The following is a 27,253-nucleotide window of genomic DNA, read 5'->3' as shown; positions in this document are numbered from 1 at the left end:
ACTGACGGATCACCGTGCGAGTTCCATAGGAACACGTCTGCGTCTTACGATTCCGCAGATCACTCGAGATGATAATGAGTGTACGGTGAGAATGGGAGTCTAGGAAGCTCAAGTCCTATCAAACTCTTAGATGCTGTCGACTAACCATTTTACTGATATGCGAACTCAGCAGCAAGATATTCGAAAGTTTCAATTGTTCGCCGCGAAACCCGTAGTGTTTTATCACTCCTACTGCCAACAGGTTAATATCCGATACTGGAATTGGTGGGACAAAGACTCAACGAGTGTCGAATCAATTAACAATACATCTTGTTAAGCTGAGCTGCATAACAAGCCGTCTAACGGGTATGACAAGACAGACAGATCCAACGGGACCTGTAGGATCTAACTCCAATCAAACATAAGTGACAATTGCTAAACTCAAACGTTGTCCTGGTGAACACAAATCGTCCTTCTGAGAAAAATTGACACTCGTATGAAGTTTACAGAACACTTTCAATGCTTTCAATGAGACCACCTGGGAGAGAGCTGTCGTGGGCGATAAGCTGATCCACCTATGGTCGACCAAACCTAACAAGCAACCCACTGTTACCACCACAGGTCGTGATCAAATTGGATCCTGCTCACCAGCTCTTGGATGGTCACTTCCATATCCGATATGAACTGCGTTGTCTGCTCAACATAACGCCGTTTAACTTCCTCCAGCTCTCGGCACCTGCGCGGACAAGTCGACCCTCCACCTGTCAACTCGTACACTCACTCGTTGAGAGCTGCCCGATATTCCTCACACTTTTGAGAGAGAGCTTCCTTAGAAGTATGGCATTCCCTCTCAACTTGAATCACTCTTTCGAGCGTCCTCTAAAATCAAGCACAAATTCCCGAGGCGCTACCAGGGGTGCTCACCTGTAGAGGTTCTCCCTCTCTGACGTCGTCAACAGTACTAGAATCCCGGCGGCGAAGGTCAGTGGGAGATGATGGTATCCGCAAGAGAGTCATATCATCCACACCCTCCATACGCTCATTGAAATCAGACGAAGCTCGTCGGCGCGTAAGCTTGGCAACCGGCAATGTTCGAGAGAACGGTGAAAGGTCGGCGGCTGAGATGGCCGATGATGGGCTCTCGAGGAAGACCGACTCCCGAGCCCTCTCCTGCAGCTTCGCCGACAGGACGAGCTTCCTCTGCTGGAGCATGCGATACTGAGCCAACATTCGATCTCGGGATATCGCGAGCTCATCTCTACGTCTTTCAGCCGGGAGGAGTCTCTTTATCTATCAAGTCGTATGTCAGCACCGAATGCCCCTCCCAGTGAGCGCACCTCAAAGTTGGAGAGTCTGCTCGTGAGCACCGCCATATCTTGTCCGAGCTGCTCATTCCGTGCTTTGATGACGCGTTTGAGTCGAGATACTTGTCGTAGCGGCACGCGTATAGAGGAGCTACTAGGCGCTGAAATATAATCCAATACACCTTGACGAGTAATGCTTGCATACAGTCACTAGATGGTTGCCGCTCCCGCCATAGAGGTTTGTTCTTCGTAATGAGCGCGTTAGTATCAATAACAAGATCTCCCGGAGGCTCTATCGAGAATCCTATAACACCCAATGGTATCGGCGAGTCCACCTGCCATCGTAGGAATATGCGACACGTCCAATACCCGCGTCCTGTCGCACCTCTACTCCATCACTAGCTGTTTGTTTCCCATGACTACTATCCGAGTGATGACTACCCGTCTCATCAGTGGAGAGATTCCTCCTCAATATCGCCCCTTGGATACTATTCAGACTATCACTCAGCCTCTCGCGTAAAGACCGCGATGAGGAGCTCAGCTCCTCTCTGCCCGGCACTACCACATCCGAGCTTGGTGTATCTAAGCTTCAGCTAATGCCACTAACTATAAGAAGTGCCTCCTACTAGGATGGTCCTCATCCAAGAGGTTGGCGGGGATGTTTTTGATCGCCTCGAGTAAGCGGGCTGTCTGGAACTCTCCAGCGTACTCTATCAAATTTCGATTCGTAACCTGCAGTTACCCTTCAAACGCTGTCTATCGGCCTCGGTGTCACCCCTACCTTACACCCATCCAGTATCTTAAACATGGCCCTCTCCTGGGCCAATCTCATGTCGACATCATCATCAGCAGGCCCCAAGAATTCCGTACCGTGCTTTGAATTCTGGACAGAGACTCCGCCGCGCAGTCGGATAGCGACTCACCTGCATATACCTAGATATTTCCTCCATATTCATCCTAAGTAGTTTTGGCTCTAGAGCCGTGAGAATAGCCATGCCTATCAAACACCACCATGCTTACCACTACCATCGATATGATTACCAGTCTTGAACACGGCTTTCCATCCACAGAGAAAAAATAGATCATAGACGTATTTCAGAAAGTCAGCATCGACATAGTACCCGAATAGGGTCATCACCCACTGCTGGGCGAAAACATCCATCGTGAAGGAGTGGCTATTGAGATGATGCCACAGCCCAGGGAGATTCTGTCGAGCAACACAGGAGAACTGTCGCCTGAAAAGGTGCCATTGACGCCGCTCCGACAACTACCACTGTACATTCTTAAAGGCAGTAGTGGTACGCCTGGCGAGAAAAGATATCTATAATGGTAGTTGTCCAGTAAGCATTGCATCATGATGAAGGCGTGAGCGGGATTGAGATCCAGGTGTATGAGCAAGACAGCAGCTATGAAGTTCATGCCCTGACAGTACCTGATCGTGGAGACGTATCGGACTACCTGTCAAGTTGTGGTATTACCCGACGGCTGGGTTAGCATTGGCAGCAGCGATGAGAACACTTTCCAGTTTCTCATGGATCGCTCCTTCATCCTTCACGAAGAGCTCGTGCGTTGGTAGTGTACGGCGAACGTCTCGCGTTATCTCATGCCTCAGCTCGCTATGCTCATCTACTCCCGAGTGAAGATAGTAATCATAACATCTCTGGAAGTCGCCATTGAAATCACTCAACAGAGGCAACTCCCGAGCTCGGGCACAGTACTCCATCCAGAACCATCGCCTCTCCTCCCCATCCTCTACCGAGCAATGGCACACAGCCATCTTCAACCACTTCCTCTGCCCAAGAGACCGCCATCGGCAGCAGACTAGTTCGCTACACTTCACGACATCTTTCATTGGAAGGTACCCTCTGGGAATAGCAACAGTCAAGGCTAGCTCTAAAAGAGAGGTGGAGGATGTCGGAATCGGGACGGCTTGAATATCACCAACAATAGAGCGTGGTGATCGAGCAGAGTGGCTCGCTGAAGAACCACTGGCTTGATCGGCCAGACCCTCCAAAGGTTCTGAGCAATGATGATGCTTCGAGCAGGAGGAGGACGACGAGCAAGGATTGTCTTGCGTCGTGCTCGATATGGTAGGGGACGTCACCGAGGACTGAAAGTAGATCCTACGACGGCCTCACGACTGATTTGAACGCATCCCCTCCGGCTCATACTACCCCATCAGTGCCGCCCCTTCCAACAGACACGCGGTAGTGTCCGTCCACAGCCACCGGCCATCTCTTCCGACGGTGTCTCCTGGGTCGGTAAAGACCTCCCCGAGGACTACTGATAGACATCAGACCACTTGCTGGAGGAACTGTGCATCAATTTCGTATACTCCACGAAACGGAGCCCACAACTCACGACACAATGGTCACTCCAAGGTGGCTTCCCCTTAGAAAAGAACGCTAAACACTACATTGCATCTTCAGCGTGAGACATCTTCTTCGATCGATTGTCATGCATCACGACGTCATTTCTAGTCAGATATGCCATGCTTGCTCCTCAGGAACAAATCACAGAAAGGATAGACATAAGTCCGTCACTACGAGCGGGAACCCCATACGCGGAAAACTAGAATGAACGTGGGAAACACGAGTATATTTGAGGCGCAATTGTCCTGCGAGCCAACATAGCTTCCTCACAACTAGAAATTCCTCCGACTCAGAGTGTTGGATTGAAGAACCGAAGCGTCATTCAGGAAAGACTGGATTTACATTTATGCCGGAGATTGCCTATCAGTCAACGTCTCAGACTACATCTCTCTAATGTCAAATTCAACAAATGAGAGAACGTGGAGAAAATGAAATTCAATTCCCGGCGGAGGGGAGGAATGTTTGACGGAATGAAGGTTGAAACTCGGGTGAGTTCTGGGTTCAATTCGGACTTGGGCATTCCTTGAGCGACTCGGACTAGTTTGCCGCTCCGTCTGATTCGTAAGATTTCGGGATTTCGCCTGGGACTCGTTTTGTTCGAGTCTCGGTACAGATGATTAGTGGGGTCGGAGGTATCAGACCAGAGTGTGTGCGGTGGCGGCTGGCCTATAGGCAAGCGATGGACTAGGTCCGGGTTCGATTCGGGCTTGGGCATTCCTTAAGCGACTCGGATTAGCTTGGATGGTTGCTGTATGCTCAGGTCGCCGCTCAACCCCAGAGCCCGACATTCTCCGAAAACCTGACAGGTTTAACGGTCAAACTTTAACCTGATTGACCACGCAGTGCGTGGCACGCACAGTCAGGGCACTGTGTACCCGAGTTACTACGATAACTTACTCTGGAGAATCCTGTCGTGAAACATGGCGCCGAATCGCCCAGAAAGCTCCTTAGAGCATAGATCAAGCCGCGTGTGTTGGCCTTCTCCAGGAGAGCACGTAGACCAATTTCGATAGAAGTAGAATTTTCGTGTAGCGTTACCCCCACCAATATAATATGGAATGACCCGGGAGGGGTTATCCCTCCAACTAATACAGTCGGGTACGGACAGTATGACAATGAGTGTGTAAAATCCATGCAGATTGTTGAGTAGTTGCAGCCACGTTCCAGAAGAAACGGTGTAGTGAAGTAGTACCACATGTCGATACCTGACTCCTTGGCCTCCTGCACTGTGCCAATATCATTGGCTGGTGCGAAAGAAAGACAAAAAGCTTCATGAGGATCCAGGGGTGTATCCTCGTGTTCTCTACAAAATATGTATAAAGTATAAAGAGTACTTGCGGTACAACCGATACGGTATCGGCGATACCTATCAATGATAAAATGGATGAGAACTTCGCACTGGGAAGCTTATGCATACGACTTAATAGCAAGCGACGGCTGTCCAGACACATTTTCATCATGAAATTCGGGCCAAAAGGTAAGCGACCACATATGACGAGGCCTGAATTTCAATATCCAAGAGTCGGAACTATACACTCACTCGGATATACTGATCCCGACCTTCCTCGAAAATATCCAACAATAGATACAACTGGCTCACCACGAGCTGGACCAATTCCAAAAATAACTGCACCACATGTGACCACCCATCCGCAGTATTATGCCGAATATTGATGCTTCTAACGAAACCATCAAGCTCCTTCGTATCTCCACTGTGGGGAGGAGCCGAGTCGCGAACCATGGTGAGAGTCGTAAATTGCCAACTAACAGCACAAATTAGTTCCTCGCTTCATTATCGTCATATACATCACCAACATTGAGTCTCAGGTTGAGACTCTTAACATGATGATCGTGTGATTGTGAGCAATTCATATTTTGGCGACCATAACATAAATCGCTCGCAATCACAGAAAACACATATTTGCCAATTTTTGTCCTCATGGCCAACTTCCATGAACTGTCCATGAACAGTTATTAGTAATAACTTATTACCAATACCAATGTTGGCTCAATGAGAGCAGCAACCAGCTTACTGCACATCTGCCAAATCTTGCTGTAAGATTCCTGGCAAGAATTTCGTGCATAATCCACCGAACCTTACTCCAAATGTTGAGTAGCGTATTTCGCCATAGTGTTGTGATCTACTCCAGTGGAGTAACTCACCACTGAGATTACCTACACCTCGAAGAAATGTAGAATTCCTGTCAGCCTGTGAATCTCGTTGGCGGCATTTTGACGACTTCGAGTTGGTGAAATCTGATGATAGCCCACGAGTCGTGCGGCACGACTATGGATGACAATCTCGCTACGCCATCGTAAGCGATACTTCTCGTTTCGAGCCAAGCTTCGACCTTATTGGGACGTTCTCATCTCCGATACTTGAATGCCAGCATTCCAGCTAGAGTATACCATCGGTATTAGAATGGTCTAACGTAATGAGATCAGTGCCTGCCTTATTGAGATCGACTTTGGCCTTAATACCCACTTACCGCTTTCGTGCGCTCACTCCTACAAGGCGTGATCCACAGACGCCGTGAACTAATGCGTCCTCTAGCCTCTCTCAGACCATCGTTGTCATTCGGGCTCATGTCTCATAGAGCGAACCCACCACTGTTGAAAAAGTATGTATATTTTTCTCATCTAGCTTCATCCCAAATTGTGTGATTTGTCTGAAATGTTTTATGACGATTGGCAGTGGTAGTCTAACCTGGTGGGACTACTCTTGTTCTCTTCACCTTATAATTGTTGGTTGTTTTGAATTCTCGCAAGGATCTAGGGCGTATGTGTTATAAAAGATCAGCATCAATGAGAATGCTTTGTGTGATATGTCTAATTCTTTCAGTAGAGGTACTCCTCCGTTACATTAATTTCAAAGCTTTTTATCAATGGGAAATTGTGCTTGCTTTGGTAGTAAACACGAGACACCTCAGGAGCCCACCAACGCAGCAGCAGCGCCGACAAGGCAGCCTAAGGGAGCCAGTGGTGCAACTGAACAAGGTGCCTCAGCAGCAGAAGCAGCTGGTAATTCTAACAACGCAGCTACTAGCAGTAGTAGCCCACGGCCGCCGGCCGCCAACACTAATGACTCCCAAGGAGGAGCCCAAGCAGGCACGGCTGCTGTTGGTGCTGCTTCAGGTGCTGATCAGCGACAAGGCGGCTCTACAGCAACTGGTGTTGATAAAAGTAGGCCTCTTGCTGTGGTGATTGGTGAGTTTTTTTTTGTTGTTTAAAGGTGCCGCCAGTGGTGAAGTAGCGGGTACTACCGCAGAAGGTGCTGGTCGTGAGAAAAGGGCACCTTTCAAGTGCGAGAATGGCGCCATGTAGCAGTCGTTCGTATTTGACGTTCTCCACGATAACTGCCTCTTTCGTAGATATACTGGTGAGTGGTCGGGCAATTCCCGGGATGGGTACGGAGTTCAAGTGTGGCCTGATGGTGCTAAGTATGATGGAGAATGGAAGAGCGATAAGGCTTGTGGGAAGGGTAGGTATCACAGTCTTTGGCTTATCATCATCGTGTTGGGGTAGGTAAGTTCACTCATGCTGATGGTGATATCTACGATGGTGAGTGGAAGGATGACAGGGCTGATGGTCAGGGTACTTACTATCATGCCGATGGCAGCAAGTAGGGATAGACTGCTTGTCAGCTGTACAAAATGCGGTGGTGTAGGTATACAGGACAGTGGAAGGATGATAAGCAGGATGGCTTTGGTCGTGAAGATTGGCCTGATGGAGCCAAGTATGAAGGGGAGTATAAGAATGGCAAAAAGGTAGGCTAAGTAGCTCGCCGTGAAGCTTCATATTATTCACTCCTCATTTTTTAGGATGGACACGGTCGCTTCTCATGGACAGATAACTCCGTTTACGAGGGCACATTCGTTAACAACGACATAGAAGGTTATGGAACCTATAGTTGGGGTACTATTCCTGGCTTCCTCCCATTGGGACATACCGATGACGATTCTCAGGTGATGGCCGTAAGTATGAAGGTGAATGGAAGGATAACCGAATGCACGGCAAGGGAACATTCATTTGGGTTGATGGACGGAAGTAATCTTTTCTATTCGGCTCTTGCAGGGCTTTCGCCTCATGATCATCATCAGATACGAAGGCCAGTATGTGAATGACCAGAAGGACGGTCAAGGCGTGTTCACGTGGCCGGATGGTCGCCGGTAGGTCTACTGGCACTCCCTCTCCTTCATGGGTCTATCGCTCTTCTTGAAGATACGAAGGTGGCTGGAAGGCTGGCAAGCAGAATGGACGTGGCATTTATCGAACAGCCAAGGGAGAGGTAATGTATCGTGACGCCAGGATATGAGTTATAGGCGTATGTAGGTCCGAGAGGGTGAGTGGGAAGATGGTCACAGGGTACGATGGCTAGGCCCCCCTCATGTACGTTTGCCCTCCTCGATGGATCTTGAATGATGGTGTTCTTTCAGGCCGCTGGAAGCACTACCGCCGAGGCCCCTAAGGAAGCCTCGGCGCCAGCTGATGCCACTGCCAAGTCCGGTGATAATGATACTCAACAGCAGCAGTAAAAAGAATGCAATGTAGAATTTGAGGGCTGAAGTATGTTAACCTGAATTCCAATTTTCCGCAGTACAAGTCAGTGCCACAGGGTTATCACCACCATTTGATTTCTGCTGCATTGCTCTTGTAATTACTACTGCTACTGGACTCTCTTCTGTACTTTCTGTTGCAATGATTTGCATTGTGGTGATGGTCGCCCGAGGGGGCGGCAGTGGCCTCACCTTTACGCCGCACACTTGTCATTATCCTTGCGGCTAGTGCGATCACCGGAAGCAGCGATGATAAATATTGTCGAGATTGTTGCTTTGTGCTGCGAACATCTAGGGTTTCGCGTTGATAGTCAGTGTATGACTCTATTCGGGTTTTTGGCCGGGCACAGCCGAAACAGAGCATAACTGTGAGGAGCAGTTGTTCACGTATTAACCACTGGACGCTGTAGCACAAACCATTATTGAACAGTGGACAAGTGTTGATGATGGATGTGTTCGGGTCTAGTGCTCAGTTAATGGTGGAAACAAAACTTTGTGAAGAGTTCGGAGCGAAGGTACCTCATTGGTGTCATTTAGGGGCGCCCGATAGTTCTGTAGCCTCGATAAAGTACAGTAACACAAACAGTCTTCCTTAGGAAATGAGGATTAACACCAGCATGGTACACAACTAAGTCGGTACTATCGAAGAGAGGGGTGGCAACGCTGATGTAAGAATACTCGGTCGAGAGTTATTGACCGCGTCCGGCACCGTTGCCTGTGGCTTCTCGATACGCCCAGGCCTCTCAGCAGTCGTCGATGGCAACATATCTGGACTTGCTACGGTACCAGCATCTGCTGATGTGCAATGGAGAGATAGCAGCGGGAACCTCGCCTACCAAGGTCCCGTTCGAGCATCTTGCGTTGCTTCCACTGCTCATAGTGGTCCACGATGGGGTGTCGGAAACGTATCTTGTACCTGGCATAGTCCTGGCCATAGTCAGATGCTGCTATAGAGCACCTGACAAATCCAAGGGTCTCGGGCATGTCGGTGGAGCCGGTGACTGTGAATACAGCTTCCCCAGAGATCGTTGGGTTGGTATCCGCTTGCCGCTGCAAGAGCTCTCCCAGGCTTATCTGATGTCCATGAGAATCAATGGACGATCCTGTCTTCCGTCCCACTACATGGGATGTGCCAATGACGGCCCCGCCGGCTCCTGCTGCGGTAGCTCCAACTTGGAAGGCTTCTAACTCCAACCTCAAGCCTATAGGGGAAATCAGCCCCTCGTTGTCGGAGCACCACTGCGGCTACCTTCTGTCTCAAGAGCGCCCCATAGATTGCTATCATCAATCATGTCAAGGCCAGGGAAGGACAGTGTGGTGCGGTAGCTGAGCAGCATCATCATCACTCTGCTTGGCCTCGCGACTGCTGTACTACTCACTTAGGGTTTAGTCCAGCAGCTGCATCCGACACGCAAAGGTCGAAGTCATAGAAGCTAACGAGGATAACGGACATCAGCGTCTCGGTCGGGGTGGTGGTGGTGTCTTGTCCAACTGGGAACCCTGTAGTAATACACTACCAAGGTCAGGTTAGCAGTGTCCTTACCCAAACTGTGGATGATCGCTCCGTCCAGTGTACCCTTACTGAGGATAACGTCGAGACTGTTTAGACTGAGGTCTGGTATCTCGCTGAGGTCGGAGAAACCACCATCGCTACTAACAGCAGTGCGACGGCCTTCACTGATAGATGCTGGGATGTGGCTCCTGATCAGCACACAGGTCAGCACAGGCGCCGCTTTGGTCGACAACACTTCCGAGACTCCGCAAGCCTCTTCTGCAACTGCTTCACTTGGAGGTCCCTACTGCTGGCCAGCCGCTGCCATTTGTCGCGCTCCTGTCAGTGAGGCCTTATCGAAGAGCACTTTAGCCTTACCGCATTGCTCACCTTGATAAGGTCCCCCGTCCTCTCCCTCGACTCTAGTGCTCTTGCCTCCATCAGCTTACGTAGATCCGCCGAGATACCTACACCCGCCACTCTCTAGGGGTATATCCTAGGCGACATAACCAGCCTCTATTTGCAGCATCTTCCGGAGGCTCTGTATTTCATCGACAAGATCTGATTTCTCCTGCCGTAGCGTGTCCACCATACGAGATAGGGTATTCACGGTGAGCTTCCCTGGAGACCCTGCGGCCCGTGACCAACACTCCCGTAACACAATGCTGCTCACCTTCCCCCTCTTCCGCGTTAGTGTCACCAACACTGCCAAGAGTCACGAAGGCAGCAGGCCTTGACAAGGAGCGTCTCAATGAGATGTCTCCCTCTGATAGCAGCCTACCTGTTGTTGATAATCTCTGCTATGACCTGCCCAAGCCTATCTCTATCCTCCTCAGTGAGGCTCGGCGTGAGGAAACTCAGCCTGCTGTAGTACTTCCAACAATACTCGTCCCTAGACTCACCGTGATTCTAGTGCGATAGCTTGGCCATTGTATCTGTCAGCCTCTGCCCGCATCCTATAGTTCTCCTCTGTCAAGGTCAAGACCTATAATAAGCACTGCAGGGGAATCACCAACGTGCGCTGTGTTCAACCACCCCACACGTTGTTCTAACTCTTCCGCTCCCCGGCGCTTCTGCTGTAGCTCTGCTGCCATTCCATCAGCCCGTTGCTTCTCGGAGGCCAGGTCCTCCTTAATTCTCATCAGCTCCCCTTCGAGCTCAGTCACACGCCTTTGAAGTGCCGCCCGCGTCTCTCCCTAATGTGGGCTGAATGAGGCCAGCACGGTAGCTCACCTGCTGCCCGAAAGAAGACTTGGCGATCTCCATGATCTCAGCATGGAGCTCTTGCCGACGGGCCTCTGACTCCTCCAGTTGCTGTGATAGACAGTGTCACTTCAGCGGCTCTCCTGCCGTACTTTTCTCAACGATGTGGCTTCCTCGCCCGACCACATTGATGTGCGCGGACTGGTGTATGCATTTACGGGTGAACTGAAGGACGATGAGTTCTCACACTGTTACATGGCTCCCTCCTCTTGGACGTACCTCGCTGATGCCCTCACTCGCGAGGCTGGTGTGCCTGCGGGAGACCATCTCATTTTTCAAATGTCAATACTGACTCCCTCGTATTGTAGCCAGCTCCTCCTCGAGACTCTCGATACGGGACCGCATCTCCAGTTCAGCAGCATCGGACAAACGGCGAGGGGACAGGCACGTCCCTGCGAGCTCAGTATTCCATCATGTGATGCTACTAAGACTGGCGCCCTCAGCTTACGTGCAGTCTGTGAGGGCCGTGCAGTATACGATCTAGAATGGGAGAAAGGTGAGTTGGCCCGCCTCGTCAGAGCCCCCGCCAATGCCAATCTGACCAGTTACGATCAGCTAAGTATTGTCCTGAATCGAAGTACCGCTTGAGGCTGGGATTCTGAATAGCCAAGCCTCCTCTTCGTACACTCGTGATAGATAATGAGCGTGAGCTACGCCCACTCGATTTCCTATCGTTCATGGCTAACGGTGCCGAACGCGAGGGGGGACCGCCAGTCATTGGTGGCTACTAGGCAGTATGGTAACGAGAAAATGACTTACCGACTCAACCTAGATAGATTTCGGTACAATTTCATGCATAGCGGTGCTATGATTATAGTAGTGCTATGATAGCACTGCCGCAATATAATCATAGCAATCCCTCCTCATGACATAGACCTAGTCTACTGTAACCAGAAGGCGGTTGCCTCTGACTCAGCTCAGGAAGCTGGCCCTTCTTTGTGATTGACCGTGAGCAGTAGTATAACTCGACACGGTTGATGTACACCATAGTAATGATGGCAAAAGCGGACCAAAGTCCTCATGCTATTAAGACGCCCTTGCGAAGGGGTATTGCTGAGCTCCGAGTGGTATCAAATACTAGACTACCGTTCCGAGTCTTGGCACCTGCCTTGATGGTGAGGTTTCAACTGAGGAGCAGTAGGGCTCACCTCTAACTATCGTATTAGCCTTTGACGGTATGTAACTGAGGTACTTCTCATGAACACTTGACTTGCGTTTGGGCCTGAGTGCATCTGCGACGGTGAGGGCGTCATTGACAAGGCAAGGCGTACCGTCCATAACAGTCGAACCACGTGTCCAGAGAGGTGATGCTACTACCGGCAAGGCTAGATACACTAAGGGAGCGTCTAAGATGCATAAACATGGTTGGTGTCACTTCATCAGGGTTTGGCCCTGCCTTCTAAGAGGTTCTATTCGACTCTTTTCCTCCGCTGTTAATCTGATAATAATCACTGTTTCGTAACATGCGACTCCCAGTGTAGACCCACTGAGCTATTCTATGGCGTACTCCCTCTAGCTCAGCTTGGACTTTGTTGATCTTCGATATCTCATGATGATACTGAGGGACCTAGTGAAGGCACACTGGTCAAGGTAGTTCATAAGCACCGTGAATTGAGTGAGCCAGTAAACTATGATCAATGCCGCACAATCACCATAAGTGTTAGACGAAACGTGTCGGCTCTGCTACCTGTGTCGGGTCCACTGGGGTTTCACGATAGTCTACACTTCCCGGTTGAGTGCTCATGTTCACAGCTACCTACTCAGTAGCAGAGGGATAGACCAGCTCAAGGGTCGATTGCAGCCTACTATCATAACCTTCTGATTGCGATCAGAGACCGTGCAGTGACGTTTGATGATCTTGCTAAATTCGGCCGTAGCTGCCTTCTGCTGCTGCAGCCCTTGCTGCTCCCTGGTATACAACGACCTACACCGTAGACCCTTACTGTGTGGTCAGACTAAGGATCCTACCGAATCTCTGAGAGGTTGGGATTAGAGGCACTAAGGAGACTACCTAATCTACTGCATCGAGGCTTATACGACATAAGCAGACACAGTACACTAGAGGGTCAAGGGTGAATGGGCTCAACTCTAAGGGATAAGTTCTGAGAAGTTTCAGCGGCATCCGAAAAGTCCCACGAGAATTAGACACCACTAATACTGAGCTCCTTGTAATCTTGTCTGACTTTAGACTTCCTCAACCGCATCGTGCACTTACCCCTTGTTTATTGAATCAATTGTGGAATTCAGCATCGATTCTAGCATCATATTATGCGCGTAATAAGCGATACCGGAATCGATTTTGATTCCGAAATCGGTTTATCGAACGACCCCTTAGTCGTTCTCGTGGTCATTGCTTAGTAGATTGGTCCTGAGTCTCTTTGAAGGTTAATTTCCCTCCTAATAATCATCGTGCTTTCGTCTTTCGAGACAGAGGAAGGCACCGTGTACGAGAACCACCCTAGGGCGGTGAGTTGATGATGGATGCAGTATTGGTCCTCCCCACACCGCTATTATTCAGGTCACTGCTGATGCAGTCTACGACTACGACCCACCGCGTATTGAGGCACAGGTTGTATGCCAGAGGGAGGCCCAGCGGTTTGAAGAGGAGAAGGACAAGCTAGCTCGACGGTCCATGAAGAGTACGTACATCGGCGCTATGCTTACTGCTCGCACTACTTTGTTATTATACCGGGAGTTTTGTAGAGGCAGAGGCTCCTATGTCTTCGAGCAGGACCGAGGCAGTCGATTGTGATAAGGACTCGCCTAAGCGACTGTCCCTCTCCTGCTCATCGGAGGATGTACTACTCTAGGTAGGACTTCATTCGTAGAGCCTTCCTTCCAGTTCAGCGTCGAGGACACTGATAGTGACACTGCTGGCGGCATGAGTGAATACTCGGAGCTGGATAGGCAGGAGAGTGATGCCCATGAACTTGGCTTTGGGGATGGGAGTAGCCCCGTGTGGGGATTCTGGCAGTGCGGATCGGTGGTAGTTATGGTTGACTTAGTTCCATTATCGAGGGTCATCTTTCAGCTGCCTTGTTGCTTCATGCCACGTATTAAGAGAGTAGCTGAGAGCTCTTGACGGTTCTTGTCTTGTCCCGCATGCTTCATGTGCGAGTAGTGCTCCCTTTACTTAAGAATACGTACCGAGTTGAGTGGCCCCTAAGACGCTATCACCTTATTGCCGTTGCAATTCTAATCTGAGCATGTCCGTTAGCAACTTACTGTTTACTATGGGTGGGATGGTCTTCAAAGGAATCGTCGTTAAGCACCTCGAGGACAGTGTATTGAGCCTCCAGTGGACTCCGTATAGGAAAGAGGGGGTTGGTAGTTAGGAGAGACAGATGCACAGTATGTATCCCTTCCCACAGCACTGTCAGCCCCCAACTTCGTAGATTGGTGAGCATATTATGAATGGTTCCATAGCCAAGGAAAGCCATGGACCCAGATTGCATCTGGAGAGCCCAATAACCGTTCTCTACCAGCAGCTGTAGGATCGTACACTCGGCGAGTGACGTTAGTGGACACGTTTGTAATGCCCCACTGCGACTGTAATCATCACCGACCTTTGATGAGTCACCTAGACATCCATATGGGTCTAACCCGAATCGGAACTGCAGTGTCGAGTGCGAAGAGGAGTTCAACCGACCGTGTGTAGTATTCGCGGGGGAAGGGGATGAAGGTGTAGTGTCACCGGCTTGGAAGAATATGAGCTCGTAGAAGAGCTTTATGCCTGACTGCCTAGGGTTGTGTCATTCACTCGGACAAGACGTATGCGGAGGCCGCTTGCTCACGATGCTGAGTGTGGTAGTTCATATACCGTATACTGTTGTTGCTCTGTATCACCTTCTTGCGTTATGTAGTACTCACTGGAAGGTCGCCGAGAGCCGACTGGCTAGAATTGAACGTGGCTTGGGCCATTGAGTGCCAATGGGAACTTTAAGGGAGGGAAAGCTATAGACGATTCGGCGCGTGAGGTGCCTCCTGGGCCAGGATGTTCATGGCAGCTCTGGGAAGAAGAACCGTGCCGTTTATGGTAGGGGAAGTCGGACGACTGGAGGGTTAGGCGCTGTTGGTATAATAGAGTGGGTGCTGATGATCTCTCGAGTTGATTGCTTCATTTTTTATCGATGTCTATCAATAGTAGCGGGAAGGCGGCAGCGACGGCGGCGCCCGGTCGTCGATCGTCTCTGCAGAACTTCATAATAGGGTGGCTCTCTCGGTACGTTGATGGTCTACAGGATGGACAGGCTAGGATCGAGCATGATCTGTGGAATGGTGAGATGACTATTATGAATGCTAAACTGAATACAGCGGCTCTGAGTAAATACATGCGAGCGGCTAACCTAACGGAGGGCAGTGTGGGACGGATTCGTATCAAAATCCCTTGGAGCACGCTTCTATCGGCAAGCACAACTGTGGAAGTGGAGAAGGTCAGAATAGAGCTCAGCTCTTTGGGCTTTGCTGAGAGGTTGGAGAAAGCTGGTGGTAGTCTGGAGGCATTGAGGGCGACGCTGCTGCGGGACAAAAGGGAACTCATAGAGAATCTTGTTCGAGCAATGGAGCTAAAGCGACAGTTGGACTCAGAAGAGGTCGGCAGTTTTACAGGGACGTTATTGACAGCTATGATAAACAGCATACAGGTAAGGGCATGTAAAGGTGGCTTGTGGTCAACGTCTTTCTCAGATTTCAATTAAAGACATTTGTATATCATTTCGAGTGAGCGACTCAGTGATAACCATATCTCTCGGTGGGGCCTCCGTGTTGTCCTGTAACAAGGAGTGGAAGGTCGGTGAGGAAGCGGCTGTAACAGGGGAGTGGTATAAGCGCTGTGAACTCAGCGGCCTCAGCATTGACGTGGGGGAGTCGCCTAGAATGCCTCTACAAGCAGAGCCTTTGGACGCTACATTGCTCATCAGTAGTACTCAGCAAAATCGGGCTATGCATTGGTCCCTTACTGTGAATGGAGGCCGGGTCACTATCGATAGAGAAAGAGCTAATATACTGCTCAAAGCCAACAGGACTTTGCATGCCGAAGGGAAGCTGGTCAGGCAGGCTCTCTCATCAGATATTAAGGAGAGCGATAAGGACGTCCTTAAGGCCGAGTATCAGGCTCTGTTGGTGAAAGCTTCGAAAGAGTCGGCGCGTATCGATAATATAGAGGCCTTGGTGCCGGCTATGGACCTAGCTAGATGGCGCTATGAGAGAGGACTTAGGTTGAAGGAGGATGCTGAGAAGGAGAAGGCACAGGTGACCTCATGGTTCGCCTCGTGGGCAGGAAAGGAGGAAGTGGATAAGGTGGTTGGAAACGCCGCTAAGGGGGCTGGCAGTAGTGGAAAGAAAATGCAGCGCAGCGTCACTTGGACCTTCGAACTCACCAATGTAACTGTGGATTGCCTCCAGCACCAGCGAGATGATGATACCCCTTCTGCATTGACATTTGGCTTGGGCCGACTTTTCTTCAACGTAGTAGTGCCCAATTTGTCCTCCCCGCAAGAGCTCGCTGTGGACGGCGGTGTTGATGACGTACAAGTGGAGGCTTATGGCAAGCACCTGTTGAGCTTCGACTCGAGGCCTGATGGACCCTCAGTGGAGATAAGCTTTACTCGGTCTAAGCCTCGTGGTAGGGGCATCCTCGACCCATATGAAGCTACTGTGTCCATCACCTCTGATGCCCTTGTTGCTTGGATAGAGCCGACTACTTTGAAGAAGTTCGCTGCATCAGGAGCACAGTTCGCCACTGAATATAAAGAGGCTAAGATCTCCGCCATAACGGAAATCCAGGAGAGGGCATCTCAGCTTGACATGACGGATCTCACTGACCTCTTGCAGTCTGCATCTCAGCATGTCGCGACGAAATTGGTCCACCTTAAGGTCGACATGATGGCTCCGATAGTCCACATAAAGCCAGCAGAAATGGCAGACGAGCTCACATGTATCCTTGGTAGAGTTCAGGTCACCAGCAAGGATGGGGAAGAGTACCGTCTGAGTATGAGTGACAACTCTGTCGTCATCGCAGGGGCCTTTGGGTGCACTCAATTCCTCGACCCGAGCGAGGTCCATGTAGTGCTAAAGCGAGCGCCCCTCCACGTGGAAGTTAGCGTGGCCTCAACACTGTGTGTACGGCTGACTCCTGCATGCCTACGATTCGTTAATGGTACGCTGGCTACTGTGAGGGATCTTGTGAAGGAGATAGTGGGGTCGCTGAAGGATATGAGAAAAGGTACTCCTGAGGTTGACTTTCGTATGCTTTAGATCACGATTATCGGCTGCGATTCCTATGGAGTTTTCGTTTAGGTATTAGAGAGGCAGTGCAGAAGGCTCGGCAGCTACAGGCGCCCTCTCCTATGGCTTTGCCTGATTTCGGCTTGAGCCTGGTCCTAGATGCTGCGCGCTTGGAAGTGTGCGCTGATGGGCAGTGCCCTGACGGCTTGGTGGTAGAAGTGAAGAAGGTCTCCTTGGCGTTGGCTGATTCGGAATGGAAGGGAGCTTGCTCGAGTTTTGAAGTCCATACTGAGGACGTCGAGGACACGTGTGGTGGGTGTATAACACTGCAAGGGGAGAGCTCATCAGAAGCAGCAGTCGGCTTGACGTATAAGGGAGGCAGTCTGGATGTTCACAGTGGCTATCTGTTGTCCGATATCACTCCTGGGTTCCTGAAAAGCATTGCGAAGATGTCTCGAGAGCTCTCAGCCGAGGTAGAGGTTGTGGACCCTGAGGACGCTAGGGAGGCTACGAAAACTATGATGGAGGCCTCGGATGCATTATTCTCTGAGGAAGGAGGAGAACAGGAGCGAATGGAGGTTCCTGAAGTGGAGCTGGAGAGGGTCAAGCTGGGGCTGTTGGACTTCGCGAGGAGACATGGGGGAAAGTTGGAACTGCCGAGGATGGACGGGGAAAGGACCGTGGTGGAGATCAGTGTTGGTAAGTTGGAAAAGGAGTGGTATGGTTTAGCGATAATTGCATTCAGACAGCAAAGGCTCCTGCCTGTCATTATTCGATAGTGAGGACACGAAGGATAGGAGGAAGGCCATTGTAGTGGGCCGAATAGCAGATCTGAAAAGTTGGTGCTTCTGTGAAGCAACGATCTCAGTGTGTCTTCTTAGATTCTATTAAGGTGTCACGATGTGTTAAGGATAAGTTGGCTGTCTCGGGGGAGCTCACTGTGCGATCGATCTCCTTGGAAGTCGCCGGGAAGGAGATCATCTCTCCGTGTACACAGTCAGTACGTTGTTGAACCCAGGAATCGCCATCGTGAATTTTTCCCCTGCCTTAGGTTCCATCAGCAGCAGAGGGGATGGCTCCCTTTGTGTCAATACTATGGGGACTCTATCCATCACCATGGCCGTACCAGTCAGCCGTCATTGCCCAGACTCAGCAGCTGCGTATAAGGCCCCTGTTGGTAGACCTGAAGAGCATCGAATCGTTGGGTAGAGCCTATAAGGAGGCTACTACGCCTGAGAAGGCCGCCGCCCCTCCTATAGAGCACTTCATCAACCGTATTGATGATCTTGGCGCCGCTATAGCAGAGTCGACGAGCGTGGCAAGGCTGCCTTGTCTGATAGCTCTACGAGCGGCAGCCCCGGTGCTAGAGCTTGCTGTAGTGGAGAAGGAGGAGGCTCATGATGTTGGTCCGACTGATGTTGTTGTGGACCTCATGGATCTGGATGCGCAGGAGCAGAGCTCTGAGGAATCTTTCGAGGGCGGAGACCACGTGTTGGTGAACCTGGGAGTGGTCACGCTAGACTCCAAAATGGAAGATGCCTCCACGGTACGCATTGATGCCTCTGTTAACAACGTGCACGCCTCAGCCTTCTGCCTCCCACCACCGAGATCTCCTGTGAGTAGCAATGGTCAGGGGTCTCAAGACGATCTCCTTCTGAGTAGCGAACAGGAGACGGACGTTGAGCCAGCTTTGACGGAGGAGGTTATACTACCGTCCGGCTCGGCGGCATTGTCTGTTTCGTTGCCCCTGTCTTGGGAAGTAGTAGAGGAAGAGGCAGACTTCTCCAAGCTGATAGCGGTTGAGGCTACTGTACAAGATGAGATCTCGGTGACCATCACACCCGAAGCCTTGAGGGTCCTGCGGCAGATCGGGAAGACTGTTAGAGCTGCATTCGCTGGCTCTGATTTGGCGGTTCCTGATGTAGATGAGGAGAAGAGGGTCTTGGCTGGTATTCATAAGCTTGCTACCAAGAGGAAGCGCGCAGATGTTCAAGTTAGGGCTGGCCTTGGGAAGGTATCCCTCTGCCTTGTTACGCATGAAGGAGCTCATCCTCTTGAAGTGTCGTTCAAGTCTATGGCCCTTACAGCCAGCCGTCGGGACATGATGGCGGAGGTTCACGTCGGAGAGGCGACTGCGAGAGTGGCTAGCTATACCTTTATTAAGGTCACGTCCAATACGGAGGGCGATGCTGGGCTCAACTTCTCCCTGGCTCTGACGGACTCCCCTACAGTGCGTGTCGTAGGCCAACAGAGCATCGATATCTCCCTGTCGTCGGCCGTAGAGGAGGGACTGCGTACTGTGTCCAAGGCGTGTTCACTGTCCAATGTGACGGAGACAAGGCGGTATGTCAGTTCGCGGCTACTAGGCTACTTACCGGATGCAGATCTACAGCTTGGCAACATCAGCATCACTCTGTTCGGCTGTGACGGGTCGTCTGTTCGAGTGGGGCTCGATGTTGATGCTAGGGTATCGAAGCAGGAGATGGTTGAGGGATCGGACCAGACTGATGACAACGAAGTTTTCCCAACTATCGTGAATCTTGCGAGTGCGGTGAAGATACGCTCATTGACCTCTGCTGCCTCTAGTAATGGAGCTACTGGGCCGAGGCGGTTGTTGAAGAATCGCGAAGGCACGTTGGTGACAATAGAAGGGAAGATCGTGAGCATCCCTGGCGAGAAGTTGAGCGTGTTGTTGGATACTGTACGGTTTGAGAACTCTCTGGCGCTGAGCCTTGCCGGTCCTGATGTTATGAGTATAAGGAAGATACTCCGGGACCTTCGAAAAGGGATCAAGTCGTCTTCACGTGAGAATCATCTATCCTGAATGTAGCTCAGTGGTCGTCACTCCCATGCTCAGGTCCGAGTTCTAGGCGAGTGCTGGAAGCCTCGGTGGCGGTGTTCTTCGCTCCTGGGGCACACGTCCTTGTCGAGCTCGTGTATTGTTCTACTAGTGGTCTATCGAGACCGGCTTTAAGGATTAGAGTCGGCACTAAGCTGCTGTCCATTTACTACCAGCAAGGCGCCAGACTCACTGCAGGCAGTGCCCGCCAGCCGCCGGTCTTCAAGATCTTGGCCGCTGACGTCACTACTCGGGCAAGCGTCATCAACTACAAAATGGGGGAATGGGAACCATTATTACTACCCCTCACCACCAATGTGGAGGTCAGTCTTGCCAGCTCCTACCTCTACGCCAACGCTGCCTTGTTGTCAGATACAGCGGATGAGTGATCAGGAAGACCCAGAGGGTCGTATAGTTCGGGTCGACATGCGAGCCTCCCCCGAGGCTTCAAGTTCGGACCTTATAGTCTCGCCATTATGCTTGGGAGTACTCAATGAGCTCCTCCCACAGTTCTCGTCAAAGCAGGACTTCACGGCCAGCAGGAGCCATCCTGTTGATGAGGACAACAACGACGCATTGTTGGTGGTGAATCTCACTGACGGCGCCCTGGTCCTGAGTGGTGACACTGGTGTCAAGGAGACCATCCAGCCCGGCCCTAAACACATAGGCATTGACCATTTATTCAGTGGTGCTACTATGGATGAGGTTCTGGTCGGGGGTGACTCCCCTGGCACTGCCCAGCTCCTCCACGAGACCGAGCTCTCGGTGGCCAACAATGGTAACTGGCAGGCCGAGGTGGTTGCCCTGTCGCCGATACGAAAGCTTCTGGTATTCAGCGGACCTGTGCGCATCGCCAACATGTAAGTACACCATCGCTGAGGAGTTATCGAGCTCTTGGTATGTTAGGACCCGAATTCCGTTGCGAGTCTATATGCAGGCTCACGTCTCGGACACTGGCGAGGCGGTGGTGGTTACACCAAGCTCCCTGACGACATCACTTGGGGACGTTGTCTGTGATCAAGAAGGCTACTTCCTGCTGGAGCCAAGGGCTTTCATCGGCGTTCCTAGCTCTATCTTTCACGCTGGAGGGGGTTTTTCTATCCAGCCTGATGACGGTAACTGGGAGCGCAGCGAGCCTCTACCCTGTACGTTCAATATCGGGGGGTCTACCCCTAGGACTAGGCGGCTTAAGATGTCCTGCCGCAAGTTCAGCAACCCAGATGAGCTCATGTAAGCCCCGATTCGTCGATCGCCCACGAATTTCTCGCCTGTATTTTTGTGAGGCTGGTTATCATTCAGGTATGTAAACTGTCAATACTCCCCGGTGCATGGCTCCGATAATGCATCATCATCATCCTCATCTGGCGAGGAGGAGTCAGCATCGGAAAGACAGCAACAAACCTCTGTTGTCTGCGCTGCTTCAAGGATGATATCGTTGTTGCCTATAGCCCTGGTCACCAACGAATGCCCTATGTATGTTGAGGTGGAAGCGAATACAGCCAGTCAGGCGAGGGATCCTCATGTGAGCATAGGCTGATCCCTCAGCCCAGTGCAACAGTGTTCGGCCCATAGGTTCTCCACTTGGGCCCGTCGGGGTCCGGCTCGATACCGATATTTGACATCGATGCATCCTATGTGAAAGTGAGAGTGCCGGGCTCTTCTTCTCGAGGGACTCACTGGAGTCGTCCAATATTCATTGACGATGAGGCGGATCTCAACGTCGTACAAGTGAGGTTACGAAGGGATAGTGTGTTTGAAAGAGTGCTTCGCTCCGCCTCAGACTATCGATCTGCCGGTGGTCAACGGCGCTGGTCTCAGTGTGAACATCTCGGTCGTGGTGACAAGCGATCCTGATGGCTGCCAGCAACTCACACTCTTCAGCAAAAACTGGTTCGTCAACTCTGTGGAAGGTGTCGACATATACCCGATGCAAACGACTGTGAGTGGCAATCATGCCTTCGTGGCTGATATCTATCGGACTCTGCCAGGTGAATGATCTTGTGCGGTCACCGTCACTGGCCTCGGATAAAGATCTGTATCATATGGCGCCCATCGAGGATAGGAAGAAGGGCGGCCTGTCGTTGACAGTAGGGTTTGTGGACAACCAAGCACAGCAGCTTCAAGGAGGCCAATGGTGAGGTTAAGCCGAGTTACTCCTGGTCCAGTTGATGACTATCAGGCGTCGAGTTCTCGTCCCACTTTCCTCGAGAGACTCCTGTGAAGTGGAGCTTGGTGGGTCGAGTGTGGTGCTACAGGCTGATGTTGTCGAGAAGCAGCAGATTGAGGATGATGCAGGCTCTCTAATGCCCAGCAGCGGTGTTATGGTGAGGGCACCCGTTTTCGGTACGGGATGGGAGATGCTCCACTCAGATACCGACACCTGAATCCCTACCCCTCAATCTCGTCCGGTCTACTGTCATCACGGCCATCCCCGGCATCATAATGTAAGCTACTGAGCCTGGTTGCTGCTCCTAGTAACGAAGTGGATCGTCCTGATGGTCAGGTTTAATCGAACTGGGAAGTGCTTGAAGGTGTCGCAAGGGGACGCGAAGGGAGTATTGCTCGGCCCTATGGAGAACTCACCGGTTCATTGGTCTGATCTTCGACGTGTAAACTTGCTTTGATGTGTTCATCATTTCTACGGTTGTTACTGATGATTTAGGATCGGTTTTTGCAAGTGGTTTATGCTGACCCTTCGAGTGGTGAATCTTCTGGATGGCTGCCCACGGGCCCTATCATCCCAAGGGCATCCCATACGGGAGCCTACTCGATGATCATGCGCAACGAGTTAACACTAGAAGTGAGGATTAACAAGGGAAACTCTTCCCTACATGCTGTCTCAGGTCGCGGTCCTCACTGTGGAGGTGGTCGTGAACCGTGGGGTTGTCAATGTGGCTGTTTATGAAGCCGCTGATGACAATAAGGAGAATCAGAAGTCGTCTTTGCAGGTCAGCTTGTCGTTGTTGTTATCGCTTTGAAATCTCCTCTCTAAGGTATGCAACGACAAGTGCTACCATCTAGAGTCTATTCTAGTGTGCCCCGAGGACGACCCGACCCAGAGTTCGTTCACTCATGTCAGCTCTCCTCGTGTCTGGCATTGTGTCATCATGCTACTGTCTCTAGATACCCGCGGACTCGACCAAATCGGTCGGCTTCTGCGATCCGTTCCGGACGAAGCATTACTTGCTTGTCCGAGTGGAGTTCGAAAGGAATGTACGTGTGTGCATCAGTGGAACGGCCTCGATTCAGTACTTATTGACTTTGTAAGATATCATCATTATACCGTATTGATGTCGACGACTGCCCCAGCAGCATGCCGATAACTAGGAAGGGCTTTCCAGCTACTATCCTGCAGGTACAATGAGAGTGCCCTGTCGTTTTGAGCCCTGCAGAGTTTTCTCAGATACTCCCCTCGCCTAGTTGTGAGGGTGGTGTTCTGGTCCGGTTACGACCATACAATCCCTCCTTGCATCTCGCGGCATTCGACAAGACTGGTGAACATGCAGTGGAGGACAGTGCTGATGAGGTAGGTTGCGAGTGCTCTCGGGGATTTCTGAGATGCGACCTCGGACTGGCTATCCACTCCGTCTTGTGTCAGGTCGATACGGCATGGTCCTTCAAGTTGCAGCTCGGTGAATTTGGGGTGAGAGTCTTCGGCCCTGGATCGAAGGCTCGAAGGCTGAGGCGAGCAAGAGAGGATCTTTTGTGAGTTGCCGTCCGGGTCTAGACCAGCATGTTTTACTCGTGGTACTTCTCTTTCAGCTACTGCGGTGTGAGTAAGACTTCCATCATCGCGAGCTGTGGAGTGGAAGGTGGCTCTGATCATTCTGATACTCTAGTGGGCACCAGCTGTTGCATAGTTGGGCTTCATCTACGAGTTCCCAGGTACTCCGATCCTTCCGAGTAGCAGGTCTCCGGCTCGAACATGTACCACGAAATCTCCTCATCTTGTCATCTGGAAGACATTCGCGGGCGGCGCCTGGCCTAGGGATGAGCGGAATCTGGTTGAATGCCCGACGTGGACGAGACATGGTAGGCTTCCCATTAACAACTCTGTGCTATCTTTTTCTTGTCCTTCAGAACCTTCGCGATGTGTGTGTGACCGTCCCGCCATTGTCGTTGACGCTGGACACGCGAGCCCTGGATGACCTGACTGCCCTCACAGGGGCATTCATAGCCTCACTGGGCTCCGGTCCTGGTCTGTCATCACTCACCATCACCAGTGCTGCTGCTCGAGCTGGAGTGCCGTAAGGAATGAAGACTCGACTCGGGTGGATTGTTCTTATCGTGCTATATAGGTATCACTATCTCTGTACCACGCCGGCTCCATTGGGACGTGTCCTCAAGCTCCAGCGTTTGACCATCTCCCAGCTCAGCCTCAAGTTATGGTAGGTCCATTGAGAATAACGCAATGTTATGTTACCGCTCCTCTCCTAGGTGTTCCTTCAATATAGAAGATAGTCAGTTCCTCCCCGATGACATTAAGTTTTTACTCAGTCTTCTTACACTTGGTGATACCCTTGACCTCAAGGGCCCAGAGCTGGTCTTACCCCAACAAGCCTTCTATATGTACCAGCCTTATCGAGGTAGGTTATCTTAGTTTTAGGAGGGCTGGTGGGATGATTCTGAGCTAGGCCCAACGTCCGGCCTATCGAAGGTCTTGAGCGACGAATACAAGAAGGTCATTGTAGCTAACATGTCGCAAGTGGTGGGCTCGAGCTCGGTCCTCAATGTGATTGGGGCGAAGTTGTGGGGTCCTGGGTTCGCTGGTGGGAGCGCCGATTCTGATGAGGAAAAGAAGCGCATGTTTGCTGGTGGCAACGGGTAATGAAGCTCAGCCAGTGGGCCTGATCGCTATTTCCTTGGACCTCAGGACTTGCGACTCGCGACATGGTGTACAGTTGCGGGCTGATGGAGTGCTGAAGTGGGAGGATGTGTCCTTGGATGAGAGCAAGCTTTAACCGTCCATCCATCATCATTTGCTATACTTGCAAGAGACACCCGTTGGTTTTGATGCGTGCTGTGATTGTTTAGCGTGCAGCATTTGTATCTGTGGTTTCAAATGTTATCTTGGCGTGTTGCCTTGCATTGTGTCGTCAACTTCCGTTCCTCGCTGGCGGCTCAAGGGTACTCTTCCAAGGCGGATAGGGTGGTGTTGAGCAGGGTATTGCGAACGTAGAACAGAGGTAACAAGGAATAAACTATAGGAGGCGTCAACTTGAAAGCCCTTGCTGTAGAGGATCTCACCCCTACATGTGTCAATGATGGTAAAGCCTAATTAGACTTCCCTCGATAGGAAGGTTTCGGGTGGACGTCTTCGTTAGACGGCCAGCCTCTCCACACAGATACAGGTTATTTCCCTAGATGTTATTAAAGCCGTTGTAATTTCTCGACGAGCTGTAGATGATGGGCGGGCGAAATAGAAGTGGTGTGGTACGGTCAGACACGCGTCATTGAACGGAAACCTCGATGGCGTCACAGAGTACGGAGCTCCATTGTGATCCAGTTCCGATGGATCCGATGCGGGCTACCACTCCCTCGAGGCCTCCGGCCGACAAGCCTCGAGTTTTCCTGAAGTCAATCACCTGTCTCCTATACTTAGTGAGGAGGTTGCCCTTCCTTTAACAGTACTAGAGGCAACGGAGCGGAATGTGGGCTCTGGAAAAAGAAGGATTCCGTACGGAGTTATCACCACAGCCAGATGCCCATCCTGCCTACGACGGCGAGTCTCGAGTTCGAAGAAACCGATTATACTGTGGGAAAGGAGGCATCAATGCTCATCCTCACCAGTAGACTTATACACTCAACAGCCCTCCATCACAACCCTTTTGGGAGATACTTGGATCCCCCTGGACCAGGGGCTCTGGTGACTGTGGTAACAGTAGTTAGACAAGTTTTCGCTAAGTGGCGCGTCTAATGTGCATGCGTGCAGGCGATCTGGTGCATGCGTATCCCTCTTGGAGGCTGAGTGAGGCAAGTGTGTACGTCACGCCAGCGTTGGTATTTTTTTGCCAAGCAATAGGGAATCGAGGATGCCGTTGACGAGGGCCGTGCTGAGAGGTGCTTCCTCACAGAGCTCACTATGAATGCAACAAAGATTGTCGATCGATTCAGTTCAATCAGGCCTCGTTCCAGGACAAGTAAGGTCAAGTTTCCGGTCAATCTGGAGATGCCCGACTACAGCAGTAACTCAGCCCTGTATAGATTTCCATGCTGTTATCTGTATCGGTATCCACGGTTGAGTTCTACCTCTCTGAATGTTGTTGCATGACAACGACTTCCTCTTTGTCGTGTCGCGTTCCCCTCGCCCTCGTAACGTCTCGGATTGTGGCCCTTTCCATATGTCTTAGAGTGCTTATATGTACCTGTGCAGCTCCTTTGACTCAAGTTTCGTCAAAAACTCTTCACATTTTTCATGAGTACCTGTAATCCCTTGGCCGGTAATCAGTGCGGTAGCCATGGTGTATGCTTCCAAGGATTCAACACCAATTTTTGCGTGTGTGAGAGGTGGTGGGATGGTGATCGCTGCGAGAGGCTATCTGCGTGAGTTTTGAAAGCAACTGTCCTCACCCTCCATAGTGTGATGAAGATGTGGTCAGGTATTTTTGGATCTGGATGAGCGTGGGGATAGCAGCAGTATTGCTCGCCATTGCTGCGTTCGTAGTTTACTGGCAGAGGTACCGCAAGCGCAAAGCGGCGGCTGCTGCTAATCCGCGTCCCGTCGCCTATGCTACAGCATATGCCTATCCTACTGCTTCTAACGGAGTAAGTCATCGCAATCCCATCATTTCGTTTCGACATGACTATTGATAATACCCTTGACTGCTCTAGTAGCCCAACGACTACCGAAATCGACCCATGTCACTCACCTTCTATTGGCATTGTTTCCGACTTCGGGCTGGCTCGTCATAGTTAGGATCGAGATATGTTTGTACAACCCTGATCGATGCCGACAGTCGGTGTCTCGACTTGGGGAGTCATTACGTTTCAGGTGGTATATAGTCAAGCTCAACCAGTGGTCAATGGTCACATGACATCTACTGTTGGAAACCCTGTGGTCAAATATTAGGTCACGGTTGTGCTCCTCCCCCTCCTCCTCCTCTTTACCCTCCTTGGTGAGGATTCTGTATTATCAGCCTTAATGACGAACTTCAGCAACGATCCTCGACTTTGGTCATCCAGCAGTTATAGTCGCGCAGACTACTGTATCAATATCTTCTCGC

General features: G+C 51.1%; 7 protein-coding genes across 7 annotated transcripts; 3 read left to right on the top strand and 4 right to left on the bottom strand.

Annotated features, from left to right (window-relative positions):
• Positions 1–482: 482 nt before the first annotated feature.
• On the bottom strand, positions 483–1,209 carry Pmar_PMAR018060 (hypothetical protein; the record flags this gene model as incomplete). The annotated part of the gene is made up of 4 exons (XM_002780964.1): positions 483–554; positions 628–715; positions 761–858; positions 904–1,209. 4 exons carry the CDS (start codon positions 1,207–1,209, stop codon positions 483–485), a joined length of 564 nt encoding a protein of 187 aa, XP_002781010.1.
• A 107-nt stretch (positions 1,210–1,316) lies between these two features.
• On the bottom strand, positions 1,317–1,575 carry Pmar_PMAR018059 (hypothetical protein; the record flags this gene model as incomplete). Its single annotated transcript, XM_002780963.1, has 2 exons — positions 1,317–1,444; positions 1,489–1,575. Coding segments are annotated over 2 exons (215 nt in total), but the record flags the coding sequence as incomplete, so codon positions are not given.
• A 314-nt stretch (positions 1,576–1,889) lies between these two features.
• Positions 1,890–3,368, bottom strand: Pmar_PMAR018058 (GTPase activator protein, putative; the record flags this gene model as incomplete). The annotated part of the gene is made up of 6 exons (XM_002780962.1): positions 2,762–3,368; positions 2,563–2,715; positions 2,325–2,518; positions 2,207–2,280; positions 2,065–2,166; positions 1,890–2,015 (listed from the first exon to the last, which is right to left on the bottom strand). Exons 1-6 carry the CDS (start codon positions 3,133–3,135, stop codon positions 1,890–1,892), a joined length of 1,023 nt encoding a protein of 340 aa, XP_002781008.1. The 5' UTR covers positions 3,136–3,368.
• A 3,127-nt stretch (positions 3,369–6,495) lies between these two features.
• On the top strand, positions 6,496–8,497 carry Pmar_PMAR018057 (nexus protein, putative). Its single transcript, XM_002780961.1, has 12 exons — positions 6,496–6,676; positions 6,791–6,838; positions 6,888–6,975; positions 7,027–7,136; positions 7,181–7,277; positions 7,323–7,422; positions 7,477–7,570; positions 7,621–7,702; positions 7,756–7,824; positions 7,877–7,943; positions 7,988–8,044; positions 8,092–8,497. The coding sequence occupies exons 1-12, from the start codon at positions 6,541–6,543 to the stop codon at positions 8,188–8,190; spliced, it is 1,047 nt and encodes a 348-aa protein (XP_002781007.1). The 5' UTR covers positions 6,496–6,540; the 3' UTR covers positions 8,191–8,497.
• A 491-nt stretch (positions 8,498–8,988) lies between these two features.
• Pmar_PMAR018056 (hypothetical protein) lies at positions 8,989–11,684 on the bottom strand (the record flags this gene model as incomplete). Its single annotated transcript, XM_002780960.1, has 17 exons — positions 8,989–9,127; positions 9,170–9,285; positions 9,334–9,413; positions 9,461–9,537; positions 9,591–9,711; positions 9,755–9,912; positions 9,960–10,042; positions 10,082–10,170; positions 10,214–10,333; positions 10,377–10,435; positions 10,485–10,565; positions 10,606–10,688; positions 10,744–10,899; positions 10,937–11,001; positions 11,260–11,358; positions 11,415–11,503; positions 11,548–11,684. The coding sequence occupies 17 exons, from the start codon at positions 11,682–11,684 to the stop codon at positions 8,989–8,991; spliced, it is 1,752 nt and encodes a 583-aa protein (XP_002781006.1).
• Positions 11,685–15,096: 3,412 nt separating this feature from the next.
• Pmar_PMAR018055 (hypothetical protein) lies at positions 15,097–25,030 on the top strand (the record flags this gene model as incomplete). Its single annotated transcript, XM_002780959.1, has 30 exons — positions 15,097–15,609; positions 15,653–17,189; positions 17,264–17,890; positions 17,937–18,029; positions 18,073–18,191; positions 18,243–19,995; positions 20,049–20,353; positions 20,403–20,890; positions 20,937–21,260; positions 21,330–21,552; positions 21,603–21,758; positions 21,811–21,969; positions 22,019–22,164; positions 22,210–22,354; positions 22,401–22,474; positions 22,534–22,639; positions 22,693–22,830; positions 22,874–22,978; positions 23,024–23,104; positions 23,154–23,243; positions 23,299–23,385; positions 23,434–23,556; positions 23,629–23,735; positions 23,793–23,868; positions 23,916–24,062; positions 24,111–24,277; positions 24,329–24,418; positions 24,468–24,616; positions 24,665–24,854; positions 24,904–25,030. The coding sequence occupies 30 exons, from the start codon at positions 15,097–15,099 to the stop codon at positions 24,989–24,991; spliced, it is 8,406 nt and encodes a 2,801-aa protein (XP_002781005.1). The 3' UTR covers positions 24,992–25,030.
• A 1,371-nt stretch (positions 25,031–26,401) lies between these two features.
• Pmar_PMAR018054 (hypothetical protein) lies at positions 26,402–27,253 on the top strand. Its single transcript, XM_002780958.1, has 3 exons — positions 26,402–26,573; positions 26,630–26,795; positions 27,022–27,253. The coding sequence occupies exons 1-3, from the start codon at positions 26,446–26,448 to the stop codon at positions 27,097–27,099; spliced, it is 372 nt and encodes a 123-aa protein (XP_002781004.1). The 5' UTR covers positions 26,402–26,445; the 3' UTR covers positions 27,100–27,253.

This window comes from Perkinsus marinus, assembly GCF_000006405.1.
Source record: "Perkinsus marinus ATCC 50983 genomic scaffold scf_1104296943930, whole genome shotgun sequence".
NCBI lineage: Eukaryota > Perkinsozoa > Perkinsida > Perkinsidae > Perkinsus > Perkinsus marinus.
Note: the sequence above shows the minus strand (reverse complement) of the source record. Positions and strands in the feature narration are given on the sequence as shown.